Source organism: Lytechinus variegatus, chromosome 10 (assembly GCF_018143015.1).
Source record: "Lytechinus variegatus isolate NC3 chromosome 10, Lvar_3.0, whole genome shotgun sequence".
Taxonomy (NCBI): domain Eukaryota; kingdom Metazoa; phylum Echinodermata; class Echinoidea; order Temnopleuroida; family Toxopneustidae; genus Lytechinus; species Lytechinus variegatus.
The window spans coordinates 14287674-14304159 of record NC_054749.1 but is presented as its reverse complement, the minus strand read 5'-3'; the positions used below and the strand labels follow the sequence as shown (position 1 = coordinate 14304159).

The 16486-nt window shown below is 38.3% G+C and overlaps 1 protein-coding gene across 1 annotated transcript in view; it reads right to left on the bottom strand.

Moving 5' to 3' along the window:
* LOC121422823 (dynein beta chain, ciliary) overlaps positions 1-16486 on the bottom strand; it is a 60439-nt gene that overhangs the window by 28499 nt on the left and 15454 nt on the right. Inside the window, exons 16-36 of the mRNA XM_041618034.1 lie at positions 16100-16354; positions 15426-15595; positions 14804-15026; positions 14245-14361; positions 13435-13521; positions 12731-13132; positions 12089-12334; positions 11462-11686; positions 10830-10921; positions 10107-10233; positions 9356-9508; positions 8756-8989; positions 7776-8068; positions 6312-6468; positions 5554-5816; positions 4806-4944; positions 4031-4396; positions 3544-3676; positions 2530-2657; positions 1703-1851; positions 635-768 (exon numbers count right to left, since the gene is read on the bottom strand). Coding sequence (XP_041473968.1) covers positions 635-768; positions 1703-1851; positions 2530-2657; positions 3544-3676; positions 4031-4396; positions 4806-4944; positions 5554-5816; positions 6312-6468; positions 7776-8068; positions 8756-8989; positions 9356-9508; positions 10107-10233; positions 10830-10921; positions 11462-11686; positions 12089-12334; positions 12731-13132; positions 13435-13521; positions 14245-14361; positions 14804-15026; positions 15426-15595; positions 16100-16354 — 4093 coding nt within the window. The remainder of the gene's footprint in view (positions 1-634; positions 769-1702; positions 1852-2529; positions 2658-3543; positions 3677-4030; positions 4397-4805; positions 4945-5553; positions 5817-6311; positions 6469-7775; positions 8069-8755; positions 8990-9355; positions 9509-10106; positions 10234-10829; positions 10922-11461; positions 11687-12088; positions 12335-12730; positions 13133-13434; positions 13522-14244; positions 14362-14803; positions 15027-15425; positions 15596-16099; positions 16355-16486) is intronic.

Below are 16486 nucleotides of genomic sequence, written 5' to 3'. Positions count from 1 at the left end.
GTAATGTATATGAATTGAATTGTTGTGCAGTATAACCTATGTAAATAATTATGTATATTTTGTAATGCCAACAGACTGAAGTTCCATTGAGGACAATAAATAAATGAATCTGATCTGAATCTGAAAAAACCTAATAAATTTTGAAGCGGAAACTGTGCAATCGCTAAGAAACCAATAAAATAATAAGCATGGCATTCCAGCGATGTATCAGGTCTTTTTCCAAGAAAAATATTGTCCCACATATGCTTATCTGTGTTGGTCATCATTAAATGTGATAATTGTTAGAGTTCATGACTTTACAGATTCAGGTTTAGGTAAACTAGAACAAGAACTACAATGAAATGTTGACAATTAACCTTGATTTTTCCAAAATACTTTCTCACAAAACCGAAACCAGCCCTGTATCAGGACTTTTTCCAAGATAATTATTATTGTCCCACATATGCATATCTGTGTTGGTCATCTTTAAATTAATAATTGTTCAACTTAAATGTCATGACTTTACAGATTTAGGTTTACGTAAAGTAGAACAACTACAATGAAATAATGACGATTAACCTTGATTTTTAAAAAAAAATACTTCCTTTCACAAAATCTTTGTTTGGTGCAACTACATGTACTTGGCCGAACTTACCTGGTATAGGGATGATCTTCTTGAAGCGTATCCTGAGGGTATCTAGGAGAGTCGGAAGATACTTGTCAAACAAGATGGTCAGATTGGCCCTCTCAGACTGCACCTCACGGGTATCAATCCAACTCGTCACAATCCTAATGATAAATAATCATCAATCATACAAATAGTTAATTACATAAATCATACCTTACGGCTACTCATTCGTGTATGTCCTACATTGTGGAATCTCTCAAGTCTTTTAAAAATCTTCTCAAGATTATTTTATTTACTTAATTGTGTGTCTTGAGCACTCTACAGGGAAAATTTGACGCTTCGAAAGTCATATTATTACTTAAACTTAGCAAAGGAAACTTAGCGACGAATGCAAGGAATGCTCCCCAGGGAGTGGAAATTGTGCACTTTTCATGCTTGATTGAAATGAATCCAAAGACCAGGGTAATGATATGCTGTAACGCGCTTTGGGCCATTCTGGGAAAAGCACCTTATAAAAATTGGCTATTATTATTTTAATAGCTCATTATCATAGAGAGACTTGGATGTACTTGAAAAAGCCTGTTCATAAAGTCACACTTCACTGTAACATAATTTGAAGACGCAGAGTGAAACTGAGGAAAATCTTTCTATTCCAACAATCACTTGGGATAGCTACTCAAACTTCCAGATCCAAGGTACATGGGTATGTGCACAAGACTGAATATTCCCTTTGCAATTAACATTTTTTGAAAAATCATCTCAATCAAAATTTTCATTATCAAGGAATGTATACATGTATGTGCAAAAGGTCAGATAAATGATTCTTATCATTTCAAGAAATATGATAAACATGGAAAAGACGTGAAGTTTATGTTGCACAACAAATTCCATCCCGATTAAAACTATCAAATCATTTTCGATTTGGAATCAATTTCATTGGTGACTGAAGCATCATCGTTCAATTTCGGTATTACACAGGGAACTTCAACATGTAGATACAGTTCCAACTTAGGAGAGCAGAGCCTTGGATGTATGCTGACAAATTCAAATTGCTTGATGGACCACAGCTACCAGTGAGAGATGAGCATTACTTACGGATTCCATCCCAGATCAGATGGGTTGATATAGAGTATACCAGCCCTGGATACGGTAGCAGGGGTAGCGGTCTTCAAGTGACTGATCTCAAAGAGCAGACGCATCGACGGCGTCAGAGGGATACGTTCATTACTGGCAAGGGTCAGCACCTAAAAACAAAGGAAGGTAGAAATATATGATTCATTATCGTTACTTTGATGGAAAAAACAATCATCAGGAAAAAATTCACTGTAGGCTCTTGCAATTTTACACAGAAACAAAAAAAGGCTCCAAATGGCAGACATGTAATTGTTCACAATTGAATTTTGATTAATTATTAACTCATTTGTGCAGCCTTCTTCTGTAATATTTCAACCATTAATGCTACTATGGCACTCTGGTGATGCCTACATAACATGTTGCCATCTTGATGAGAGAAGGAAGGGAGAATTAGCAAAAAATCATCTACAGGAAAATCTTGCCACTCATGTCGACTAAACATACACATTCAAAATATTCCAGTAACGCTTCCACATAACTTGGTGTTGTGGTGACCACCTGTAATCCAAGCCGTATAAAGAATGTTACAAATTGATGCAAAGATTTGACATTCAAGCCCTGAATAATTTTTTTTCAGATGGTGCTGTTAAAGGTTGGTTCTAGGCATACATGTATATAATCATATCTGATCAATACAAGTCTTTAAAACTCAATTGCACCCAAGGGTGAACTTCTGCAACAAAAAACAGAAAACCACCACCTTCACTAAGATTCAAATACACTTTAAGATATCCTGCCTCTTCTTTATTTGGAGAAAAATACCAGAAAAAACAATAAGGACACCATACCTTGTTGTCGTCCATAACAGTATTGAGGGATTCGATCCACATGGGATCAATATCTCCATCCAGTACGATCCACTTAGGTCCATCGTGGGTGATGTTGCTCATGTCACGCATGATCACAGAGAACAGACCTGTATTGAGATGAAATAGTCAAACTAGCTTGGCAATCACCTGTCTATAAAGCCCGTCTCACATGTGATTCGTTGTGATCCAAATTTCAAATTAATTGTGATAACATTTTATATGGATATTTCAACTAATGAAATATTACCGATCAGAGTTTAGAATAGTGGTAGGACTACTGAAATCGAAATTCAGTCCAGTTAGAGCCTCCCTGAATAAATAAAACCAAATTCACTTCCAAATTGCAATGACGTCATAAGTGGCTGCGACTTGAAGCCGATTTGGACTTTACTCCGACCAAAGGGCTTGCCGCAAAGTAAAAATATGATTTTAGTTTTCCTAACAATATGCCAAACTTTAAATAAATAATTTTACTTCTTCGAAACTTTCATATTTAATGCAAAATGCGATTTCTTGAATTGCACCGGATTGCATAGTGTGAGATGGGCTTTAAGGACACACCCATCTTTCTTGAATTCAGTTTCTGACCGGAGCAGATACTGAATGAAACCTGTGCGTGTAAAGAGCCTTGCCTGCAGGTTTCAATGAATATGATCAATATCTTCCTTTGCGGTATAATTGCTGTTAATACTTCTTTACAAAAATCAATTAAAAAACTGAGATCAGAGGCCTGTGATTGAACTTGATACAATAACAAATTTGCAGTAACAGTTTAAAAATACTAAAATCATTCAAATTGAATGGCTATTAGTAAACTTGTATTAGAAATTTTGCAATTGTTATTTTTTTTAAGTATATATGATACAGGACCCTGGACTACTGTCCACAGAGATTGTCACTTTCATTCATCCATTGGGATCCATGAAACTTGATTCAAACTAAGATTACATGAGATAAAATTCATCAACAAACATTGGATAAGCTTTTCATTACCATCTTTCCATTCTCTGGTGGCCGGGTTGATGATACCAAAGAGTTCATCGTTGGTGACGGCTTTAGGATTCAGATCGACAAGTACGGGCTTCCTCTTCATGTTAGAATAGGTCTTGTTCAGTACCTTCAGAACCTGTGAAAGACACATACAATAAGAGATGAGAAGCTTCTGAAGATCCTTCAGGATGATCATTGCTTGTATGCATAAGGGCATAAACTTTACAAAGGCATGATTTTTCTTGAATACTGGTTTCTCTGATACACTATCCTTTCATTTCATTTATTCATTCAATTTCTTATTTCTTTATGTATACGTTTACTTATTTATTTATCTATTCATTCATTTCCATTTTCATTTAAATTTATTGTATAAATCTATTTCATTTATGTTTCATTTATTTATTTACTTATCATTATAATAATTGTCTATTTATTTGATACTTGGCCTTTTGTTTTAGGGGGGGATTTGATCAATATAACTTCTTACCTGACTTTTGCCAGTACCAGCATTGCCAATGACGAAGACAGAATGCCTGACAGCCAGCAACTCTTCCAGCTGGACCACCTTCAAGACGAAGCTATCCTCGGCCTGCAGCTTCAGGTCAAGGGTCGACTGCTTCACCACCTTCTCAAAGTCCATGTCCCTTCGACGAGGAACGTCCAGGGCGGGGAACAGATCTCCGATCAGACCCATGAAGACGGGCGTGTCATCCGAGACGATCTTGGGCACGTTGAAGTCGCGCAGGGCTCTCATCAGCACCTGGTCTTCGGGACGTTGCGGGTCGCCACGCTTCAGGGAACCGGCCACCACGAGCACAGACTTGATGGCGCGCAGACCCCAATCGTAATGATCCTAGTAAACGGTGAAAAGTACACACATTTCAGGTAAACAGCATCAATAATTGCAGGCATCACTTAATTTTTATTTTTCTCATGCCGATGAGTTCCCCTTTTACTTCAAAGAGAAGAAATTCTCACATACTCCTGACCAAAGGCATACATGTTCACAAACAAAGTCGAAGTCACTATTCATCTTTCAGTTCTGCATCTACCGCTTCCTAAAACAATCTACACGCATGTATGAAAGTGATTACTAGCATAGACGTCAGCAAAGAGGATAATCTTTTGTTCATGGGAGTAATAAGGCAATCCTCTGCGCTTACGCCCATGATTACTAGTATTATTTCCCTTTATGGATAATGAAAAGAGATATCTACAAGGCTTAACAATTAAGTATTCCTGATATTTTCTTTGGTAATTACCTGTTTGGAGAGCAATTCTTTACACAGAGTGTAGAGTGTGATGAACTTCCTGGCCAGGAGACGTGCATCGAGGAAACCCTCAGCCACCAACATGATTTCACAAATCAGCTCGAAGTCGGGTACTACCATAGCACAGGGTCTGATAAAAAAGACCAAAATTTGATTAAAAACATTACATTTCATATACAATGCAATTAGCATCCTTTTGGCTAAGGGTCATCAATAAAAATCTTGTCAAAATTATAGAATAAATGCACATGTATATTATCATTTACTACAATACGCATTTAGATTTTTACTCTACATTATCATAACAAGACCAAATTTCATGAAATACGCTTAACATCAATCTTCTGTCACTGTATGGGCAATTCCATAAAATAATCAGCTTTTTGAAATCTGGGCTGTGTTTCACAAAGATTTAAGTATGAATTAGAATTGCACTTAAATGCCTCGTTGCTCACATTCCAAATATTGGTCAGATATGCTAAGAGCATCTGCACTACTGCGTATTGATAAATAAGATTCCGCGTTGCATATCGCACATGTGTCCGCATTTAAGTGCGACTCTTAAGTCATACTTAAATCTTTGTGAAACCTCCCCTTACCTCATTTTTCTCATTTCTTACTTTACTTCACAAGCTGCTTGGATGTTGGCATCATCATTCAGAATCTAGGAATACTCGTTACAAAATGGTCTTTGGGCAAATTCATACAATGTGCAACAAATATAGAATAAGACAGGTACCTGAAAAGAGCCTTGAGGTTCTCCGGGAGCTCAGTACGTCCAGCGTAACCAGGGTTCATGGTGATGAAGATACCGACTGTTGGGATGAGAGAGATCTCTTCACCCATGAAGTTGAAGCGTTCCTTCTTGTCCCTGATGGCATCTTGCACGCACTTCACCTGGACAGCGACGACAGACAGCACTTCAACAGAGATCCTGTTGAACTCGTCGAAGCAACCCCAAGCTCCAGTCTGAGACAATCCTTTGTAGATGTTACCACAGGACTGTAATTGAGAGAAAGGCACGGAACATCAACGTACAGCTCTCTTGTTTTTTAACCATTACCTATTAGAGAAAATATTCTGACAATTGTCATTAAAATCATCATTATCAACATGTCTTTGTCATAATCACTATCAGTACTATTATTGTCATTAAGATTATTTTCATTACCATCAACATCATCATTGTTGTTGTCGTTATTATTATCATTACATTATTGACATTAATATTGTTACTAATACTATTATTTTCATTATTACCATTATTCTCGTCATCACCATCAACATCACATTAGTACCGTGGAATCGAACAGTTGTGATAAGACCAAGGTCAACATTGGGACGACGGTTTGCCTCGTAACTCTTCAGCAGCCACTGGACCATCCTCCAAAAGTATTTTCATATTCTTAACCCTACACATGTTTTTGTATTTCTTATACTATATTTGGCAAATAGAATCCCTTCATTCATCCTATATTTCCGCAATCCCACTGTTACCTTGTAGTCCATCTGTTCCGAGCAGTTGAAGACGTAGACCATGATACCCAAGGCTCGACCAAGATCTTTAGTGGTTTCAGTCTTTCCCGTTCCAGCAGGACCAGCAGGGGCACCACTCATCACAAGATGGAGGGATTGTGTCAAGGTGATATAGCATCTGTAACAAGATTACAATATGATTGAATAAGAATTAAAAAGATCAATTACCATAATGACAATATTCTGCAATTTGACAGTGCTAAGTACATTGGAACAACGTCTCTTAGTGCTTTGCAGGTATCTCAGAGCCCGGTGATCAAATTTTGGCTTGCTCACACGTAATGTATGCACTTTCTCCACTCCCTAGGGAGCATTCCAGCAAGTTTCCATGCTCGGACGTTATGCATCAACACTGGCTTTTGCATTCTTCCTGGTATGTATTAACACCAGGTAGGGCAGAGGGATTATTAGTGAATTGCTTATGTGAGTATCCACTTTCTAAGATAAACACCTCTGAATAGGTACATACAATTGGATAAACCCAGTATGCAGTTCTACAACTGATCAATAGGGTGGGAACAAGACAGGAGTCAGAAATATCCTTGAGGTATGCTAACGATGAGGCCCGAGTACTCCCTAGGGGGTAGAGATGGTGCACTTCATGTGTGTATCTGGACCTAATGACCGGGGTAATAATAATTACATGTTAAGAACTTAAAAATGCGAATTCAGTTCTATATAAATGTTGAGTCACATATATCATGTTTATCAAAGAAAATCTCAAGTTTCAAAATGTTTTATCATCTGAACAAAGTCACACATGTTTATTTTCTATAACAAATCAACATGATAATTAGCAGTTTAATATTTTCATGCAACTATCAATCAAGTTACTTTCATTCCATTCCATTCAATTAAATGTAAATATATATATATTTTCATTTTATGGTTACTCAGGTATTTAATGTTACTGTAACAATATGTTATTCCATTTCTGGGCTCTTTCATATGTTTTCAATATCTTGTTATTTTTACAATTATTATCATCATTATTTTAATATTTGTTTGGCGTCACCTGTGCCTGGGAGGCAAAAAGCAAACTGAATCACTGTGACCCGCAGGTCTCTCCTCCCAATATAACTGATTGGAGGGAATGCAGGTGGACCACTACACCGGGGTTTCCCCCCTAGTCTTATACGAATAGTGCAATGGGTTCTTAACGTGCAAAGGTGGTGACTATCCTCTACACGGGGCCTCCATTTAACGTCCTATCCGAGAGAGGGAGTGTTTTCCATTGTAACATAGCCTGCATCTATGAAACATGGGAGAGACGTTTACATACAACGCACTGGCTTCAGTCATCCACCCGGGGTGGACTCGAACCCACAATCTTCGGTTCGACGGGCAGACGCGTTACCGACCGAGCCAACACCTTTATTGCTCTTCATGTAATAAAGTGAATCAAAACAACGTAGCAATTATTACCTGTCGGTGAGAGGGGTGATGACAAGACGAGGAGTGTTTCCAAGGTATTCGTAGGAGTATCTGAACTGGGCATCACAGATGTTTGCGTAGCAGTTCTTGTCGTCTTCAGCCCACCTGTGCCTGAGCTGGCTGAGCCACTGGAACGCCTGGGCGTTGTCCACCTTCTTGAGCACCATCATGGCCACCACGTCACGGGCATGGACGTCGATGGTACAGATAGTCATGATCTTCTGACGGTCACCCTTGGTCAGCTTGCCGATCAGCAGGCCGATGAGCGTGTTCAGCTGTAGGATCTGTTGGGTGGAGAGGAATATCAAAATCAGAAGAGCCGATATTGAAGAATCAGGTAGAGCTCAGAGAATGATGGGATTTTCCAAAGCATCACAGAGCCACCTTAATTCTAAGTGTAAGTGATTTTTTTTCTGCCTAAATCTCCACAGGGCAATATCACAAAACTAAATCTCCACAGGGCAATATCACAAAACAGAGTTATCTAAGCCAGGTTAAAACTACTTATGTATCAATTTACACATTAATGATCAATACTTAACAATAACTTATTCCTCTTGAAAGAAATAAGCTGTCATAGATTTTTCTTCACACCAAAATCTCCTCTACCAAATTCCCAATAGTCATTACACTTAAGCATATTAGGGAATGAATTCATGAAAGTCTTCCTTAACATTTAACATACGCATGATTATAATCTTGTTTATAATCTTACAATGTTTAGATCTTAGAATCATTATCACCTATATTTCTTTCTTTTTTTTTCTTGGGGGGGGGGAGGGGTGGGGAGGTGAGTCACAATACAAGATATCACTTGTAAAATTAAAAAATGCAACATTTGTATACAGCAGCATTGCATAATATTACCCTATCTTTAGCACAGCTAATCTGAACATGAGCTTGAGCATTCAAGCATAATTCCTTCCAACCCATTTACTACACCCGGGTGGAGAGTGGCAAGATGGCTTTACCTGTTTCTTATTGTAGTCCTTCATGGAGTTCTCATGACCTTCTTCCAGTCTGGCAAAGGCAATGTTGACCTCGGTAGTCCACCAGACCTGCGTTGTCGCCAGGGCCACCTGGGCTGGGTAGTCATAGAGCCACTGCTCACGGGGCTTCTCTTCGTACGACACCACGGCGTCAGCAAACTGCGAGCGAACGGTTGATCTCATGGCATCCATGACCCGGTTTAGCCACACCTCAACCTGTATGTCAGTGAAAAGGAAAATTTATATGGCATTGTTATACTTTATATACAAGTATAATGAAAAAAATTCCCATCCTACAGAATATCAGAAAAGGAATAGAATGACTGGAACATGAACCATAACAAAGACAGAGAAGCTGGAAAGATCTGTTAATCCTTTTCCACTATCATACAACCAATCAACTCTCAAAAGATGTGTGTATCAAAATCAACCAATCAATATATGGTAGATAGAATACAGACTAATAATGATTAGTTTGCAATTTTGTCAATTGCTTAACCTGTGGCACTGTAATGTTCACATCAGAGAAATCTTCTTTCTATTCTTTTCAGATTCGGGCAAAGATCTCTGAATCAAACTGACCTGTCCTGTACACTCGCATTCCTTGTCAAAGTCCACGTACTCTCCTTCCTTACTGTACATGCCAAGAGCCAGCTTGGTGTCGTTGCCTTCGTCATCCTGCTTGAACTTGAGCTTGGCCATGTTATCAAACAGTTTGGACAGATGACGTTGAACCTGAGGAGAAGCAGAAGGATCAAAGTTATGTCAAACTTATACTTCTTGGAATGCAGAGCTGTTAACTTTAATATTAACCTTCCTAGGAGACTTTACTGAGGAAGGAGGGAGATCTTTCTCAATTACACACAATCCAATGAAAGAAAACAATGCATGAATCAGGGAAATGTTGAAAATGTAAAAGATCAGTCAATTTTTAGGAGTTCTCACTGACAATCAAGAAGACTTGGTAGCCATAAGAATATGAGTTGACCAGAAATTAATGAATTCAGTACCAGTATTCTTCTCACTTTTTAGTGCTAAATACTGAAAATCAGTACTACTTAGCAGCTCTGTAAAAGATACCTATCCATCATAAAGACCACCCGGGGCTTGTTTCATGAAAATTGCTTTAAAACATTGCAATAGCAGTTAATCTTTCAATCTGATTGGCTGAACGTTATAGTAATAGAAATTGTTCATTTGTTGTTTAACATAAAGTGTTCATGAAATAGGACCCTACTCATAAAGACTGAATTTTCTCCACCCCCCCCTTTCTGCATGGTCTTTACACACAGGTTTCAGAGGAGAGTGCAAAGCGAATGTATTTGATATGTACCAGAGTTGGGTTGTTGCCTTGGGACAAGATGTCCAGGAGATCAGCAGAGGAGACGAAGTAGAAACGTGGGAAGGCCAATCGCTTTGTTTCGAGGTATTCAGCAAGTGCTTTCTCACAAACCACCAAGCTAAAGAAAAAAAAGAAGCATATTACAGATCGTTCTATATATAATTTAGTAATAAAATGTCCTTATTTACCTGGACTGAATTCTTCAACATTTAATTCAATATCAATCATACTATTCAATTTTTTTTTGCTTCATAGTCAATCATATTGTTCACCCTATTCCATACAATAGTCATGATTATTATGATCTCCAGAACTGATTTCCAGAATCACTTCATGTGGTCTTGTTGCTGTGGGAACACTCTCAGTGGAGTCACACGTTTCGCATGAAATTTGAAACCGCAAGATAGGCATTCTACAGAGAGTGTACCAATTAGCGTGCCCAACATGCCCAAGCTCTTGTACTACAATGCCAAGATCGCTTCCCAAAGAGCTTTTTTTCTCACCTACGCTGAAACTAGTTTAACAAGTAAAACAGTCTTGAAAACCACCATCATGAGGTGCTTTTCCAAACTAGTTTGGAAGACCACTTAAGATCGCTTCCATGACCGCTTCAAGCATTGCTATTACATGTTAAGCTGGTTTCTACTAAACTAGTTTAAGGACGTAGATGAGAACGGTGTCCAAGACTACCGAAACTGTGCAACATGAACTGACCTGCCCTGGATGGCCTCTAGTCTATCATACAGCCTTGGCCTGTTGGTAGCCTCAACAACATTAGGGGTCTTCTCCATCTCTCCGGCAAGTTCCTGCATATCAATAGCAAAAAAATCATGACCACATCATTAAAAACACATCAGTCAAGCTGATAAATTATGAGAGCATACAACAGGGAAGAAGATCGAGTATTATTGCTCATATCCTACTGAGTTTTCATAACATTGTTTTATCACCAATACACATACAATCATCCCAGAGATATTTCACCAGATTTCATTCTGGAATCATCAGGATTGTCCTTATGAGATTTTCAACATCTTGTCATGCAATAGCAATGTGAAGGAAGGTAAGGTAAGGTAAGGTAAGGTAAGATTCATAAAAACTATGAATTGACTCAGTTTGGACAAGGATACCCCAACACATTTAATATGATAAAGATTTTTACAATCAGCAATTATTTGTCATATTCTGATTTATCAGGAAAAACCTGTTATGTGGGTGGAATGTGGCAAATATAGATAAACACCTGGCATAAGAAGATGAACTGAACCCTGGACATTGCGGTTCCAAGTCCCCAGACTTTATCCACTGACCCACCTCTTTATCCATTTCTAAACCAAGTATCTCACCTTGAAGTCGGTATCGATTCCATCAAAGCGCTTGGAATCCTCCGGCAGCTGGTTTCGGATGTCTTCAGAGCCAATGAAGATACTCTCAAGATGGGACCAGGTACGTTGGACCTCAAACCAGATGGTGATGACAGAGTCAGTGGTAGACAGCTTCTTCTGCCAGCCGGATACCTCCTCCAGGAAGTGGGCGATGTGTTTGGAGGTCATCAGGTTCTGCAGTTGGACCTGGATTTGGAAAGCAACGACATCAAAATGATGTAAGCATCAACTAATTTAACCTGGAAGTACCACCAAGTTGCCATATTGGACAACAGAAATATAGCACAAGTATATGCAAATATACTCTACAATATCACCCCTAACAAGTGGAATATTTCTGGTTTTAATGAAAAAGAGCCTTCTAATAAAATCAAAATTATCTTCAATACAATAATCACTAGACTGTGCAACATGGCTTGCTACTGCACAAACCATTTTGTACATAAGCCTATGAGGAATATGTCACAGTTTAGTGCATCATGCAAAACGCTCTGATATTGCATGGGCAAATCATGCAGACCAAAATACATTTTCAATGCATCACCAACAGGCCGTACATACATTAGATGATAATGCATAATATCTCACCTGGTTGTCTTCAAGGGTTTCAATCAACTCTTCATTGGACTTGAGGAGGGAGATGCCGGTACGACCGTGTGGCTCATACTCAAAGTCCATGGAGGACCAAGTGGTGTTTAGTTCTTTCAGGACCTTCTCCATGCCCATTTCCTTGACAGCTTTGTCGACGATGTTGCGCACCTCATCCTCAAAGTTGTGCAGGTTGAGGGCCAAGAGGTCGGACAGGGTTGTCTCTCTATCCATGGTAAACTTGACCTGTGACCAAACAATTGAGGAATGCAGTAAGATTGTGGTCTTGAGATATGAACAAGGCAAATTAAGTACACCACTTTGGTCCAATCTTCTTCAGCTTCTTCTTTGGAACAATATTTCTCTGTCACTGCTGAAAATTCTTGACAGTTATACAGGAAAAGGTTCATAGCAATATGGGAATTAGCCATCTATTCCATTTCAAAGAATTTAAGTTTTTTACCATCGACCGTACTGATATAGAAATGCTAATATGTCATTATCGAAACCAGATAAGAAATAATCTATTATTACCTTCAATGACTACATGAAATTCTGTTGGCAACCAAGGAACATAAACTGTCAGTACCACTAACTTTGTGACTAGTAAAGCAAATGGGCAATATTCCAAGGGGCACTTACCTTGGTAGCGGCCATAAGCTGTTGCCAATGCCTCTCCCTGATGGCTGGGTTCTGCAGTTCGCTGACGGCCCTGAGCGATGTCAGCATGTTCTTGACAGTAGCATCCAGACCGTTGTAGGCGTCCCACGCCCTCATCTCCTTGTCCAAGGATCGGATGTCTTTGGCAAACTTCTTGCAGTCCATCTCCATCTGTTCTACGTTGATTTCCAGCCAGGGCGTGGTCTTCCAGTCATCAATGCTGGTCCTGACGATCATGATCAGATCCCAGAGGCCTTTGAGTAGACGCACCTCTCGCCTGCAGGCCTTCAGCTGCTTGTAGTCCGGCATGTTGACCTCGAAGAGGCCAGCAGACTCCTGGAGTTTGGCCATATGCTCCTCCATCTCATAGATCTCACTATGACACTGTAACATAAAGTATAAACAAGGGAAACAATTAGGTAGTTTTACATCTCAAATTCATTATGAAAAATACAATTCAAATTATATTAAAAGATGCACAATATATTCATTACAGTAGTTATATAATTATCAATACAAATAATAATGTAACATAAAAGATGTCTCGTTGAGGAACCCAAACATTTAGAAGCGTAGCTTGTGAGTCAGGCTCCCTATTTTCATAAAAAAGTGGGTTTTTTTAAATATTTTTTTTTAAAAGAATAATAATAACTACATAACTGTTAAAGAATACAAGATCTACTTACCCTGTCCAAGCACTGGTATGGACCCTCGAAGGTAAAGATGAATGGAGCCTCTTTCCTGAATCGCTCTCTGAACTCATGCTGTCTGACCTGTTATCAAATACATAAAGCACAATAGTTTACATTGGTGTTTACTTATTGAATGAAGAGCTTTTCAATAACAATATGTCATAGATTTTCATGAAATAATTACCCATGTTAGCATTATAGCAATTAATACTTAATGGCTACTCTGATTACCCCCCCCCAAAAAAAAAAAACGTGTTGTATAAAGTTTATAACAAAGTAGATCTACAGCACAAAAACAAATCCTTTTTAGGAGGTCCCTCCAGTTATTGTCTCTGTAACCATGGTATCCATTATTGTATTACCTTGTATTACTAGTATTTAGTATTATCTGTCTTGCAGTGATTTTGTATGTTTGCATATATTACGTATGTTATTACATCTTTAAGAATGTGAAATACGAATGAATAAATCAAATTGCATAAAAGCAATTCTTTGTAAGTTTAAAAGCAATTTATTTACTGATCCCTCTTTATATCTGGCTACATGTATACACCATATATCTTTTTACATATTTCACCATTCTGCCTCAAGACTGGTAACAAACTTTACAGTTTGTGTAAATAGTCCCACTGCAAAATATTCAGCATGTCATTGTCAAATATCTTACTCATGTAGAAAATACTGAGGTCACAAAATCTATGTACACCAAGTTAGATCCTTTTTTACAGCTAATATGTTTATTACATGTTACATGATACAATTGTGATTGACAATATTTTCAAGAGCAATGACAGAAAAACCTACATCGAATGATGTGCACTTCCTGCGGATGATAGCAACCTCGTTAGCCTGGAGTGGGGCAACCTGCTGCTTGACAGTAATAGCAATCTTCTTGGTGTTATTCCATTGCTCAGGTAGTTCCTGTGTAGACATTAGAAAGTGTTTTTAGTATGAAAATCATTTGTTCCTCAGTCTTTACAGGTGTCGTCTTTTAGCAACATGAATAATAATCAAACAATAAGCAATTCTTTTCAAAACAATCAGAATAACCTGGACAAAACCTGATAATACTGGAATAACAATGAATTTTGAGTGATAATCTCGACAAATAATAGGCGATAATATAAAATAACTATTGAGATGATTAACAAAATGGATAGTTATGTAAAACTATTTGCATCATTGTATAAGACAAAAAGTGAATAGATTATTTCAAGCCAATAAATAATCAGACATAAATCACTTTGTCCGGTTGATAAAATCAATCAGTGTCTCAATTAGATTGTATTGCATCAAATTGCATAACCTGGCTTAAAATTGCTTCAACTTTCGACTTATGGAAGATTTACTGAGGCAAGTTTACCTGTAGCTGGGTATGGACTTCCTCAGACATCTCCTGGTCGTAGGTCTTGAGAAGCTCAATGGTTTGTTTGATGGGCTCAAACATCTCATCGGTAGCTGCTTGTCTGTCCTTGACAGCCATCAAATGACCCATACAGTCCACCAGACCGTTGTAGTCGCCCTCCTCTACGGTCTTGGTTAGACCGCTGTTTCCGACCTTGATGAACTCTTGAAGCTCGCTCAAGCTGTTGGAAGAAAGAAAGATCAATAGAAATGTCTTCAACATGTGCTATGATGCAACCAAAATATGCAGTGGAAGCATAATTGAGTAAACAATCTTTACATTCAGATGCACTTTGAATCAAAATTCCTTTTATTATATTAGCTACCAGTTCATTCTTTCTTAACCCGAGGACTTACAATTAGGGTGACTTTCCCATTATGGCAACTACCATGGTAACATGGCTCTGCAGCCAATTAAAATGAAGGTTTGCATGGAGGTTTCCATCATGGCAACGTTACCAAATAGGTTGGTCCTCTATGAAACTGGCATGTTCTTGACCTAGAAACTGAAGTCCCTGCATTAAGTCAATGGCAACTTCAGAAACTGGAATATAATTGCCTTATAAAAATCCCCTTCCTACCTGTTGGTGACATGGTCAATGAGATGCTGCTTGAACATGAAACTCCATTTCTTGATGATGTTAAGAAGCGCCGCTTTGAAAGGTTTGGAATCGACGCGGAACCATGCATCAAACACCTGCTCTGGATCAATCTCATCTGCTTCACTGTAGATCTTCTCATACGTATCCACCTAGTGCATGAAAAGTAAAGGAATTATTGCTTGAGGGACTCAGAATAATTCAGAAAGCAAATATAAAATGGCTATTATATTGACTAAGCCTACATCTCTAATTGTCATGAGGGCAGCATTTCATAATTTTGATGACTTGATTTCTTGGAAAAATGCCATTAAATGGAAGCAATAGATTTGTAATAAAGGTGGTATCTTCTTGTTTTAACTATCATTGGCATGACAATCATATTGGAACAAAACCTAATAATTACCTCTGAAAGTTTGAATCACACTGACAATTGAAACGGATTCGCAAAGATCACTGATAAATTGAAGTTTAATTGCAATCGACAACAATTCATTCGTAATATTAGCATAAAAACAGTATTGCATACAATCAAAATATTTCAAACAATATCATTATTCCTCACCTAACCCAAATAAGGAATAACAGAAATATTAAAAAGTTGAATTAGTATCCTTAGGTAGAAAGAAATATGAACTACTGAATCATTTCCTGACCTGTTCCTTGAACTGATCCAAAGTTGGCGGGCATTCTGGGACCCCATCTTCAGCGTGAGCTTCAATCTCTTCCGTGGTTAGGACGTGGTTGTAGAGCAGGAACTGACGCATGAACTCCTTGCGGTCGTCCACATAGAGGTAGGCGTAGTTGTCAAAAGAGTTGCGGTACTCCTGGGCCTTGGTCATGATGGTCTGGACCCGATCCATCAGGTCATTGCGAAGCTCTGACAGATCATCCATACCCTCAAGATCGGCCTGTCAAGAAAAAAAAAATCTATGACTCAAACATCAATATAATTCCTCTTATTGTTATTTAATCTTATTCTTTATCAACCTGAGCCTTGGTAACATGGGCGTAAATCCATGTCATACTATTCAAGGGGAGGG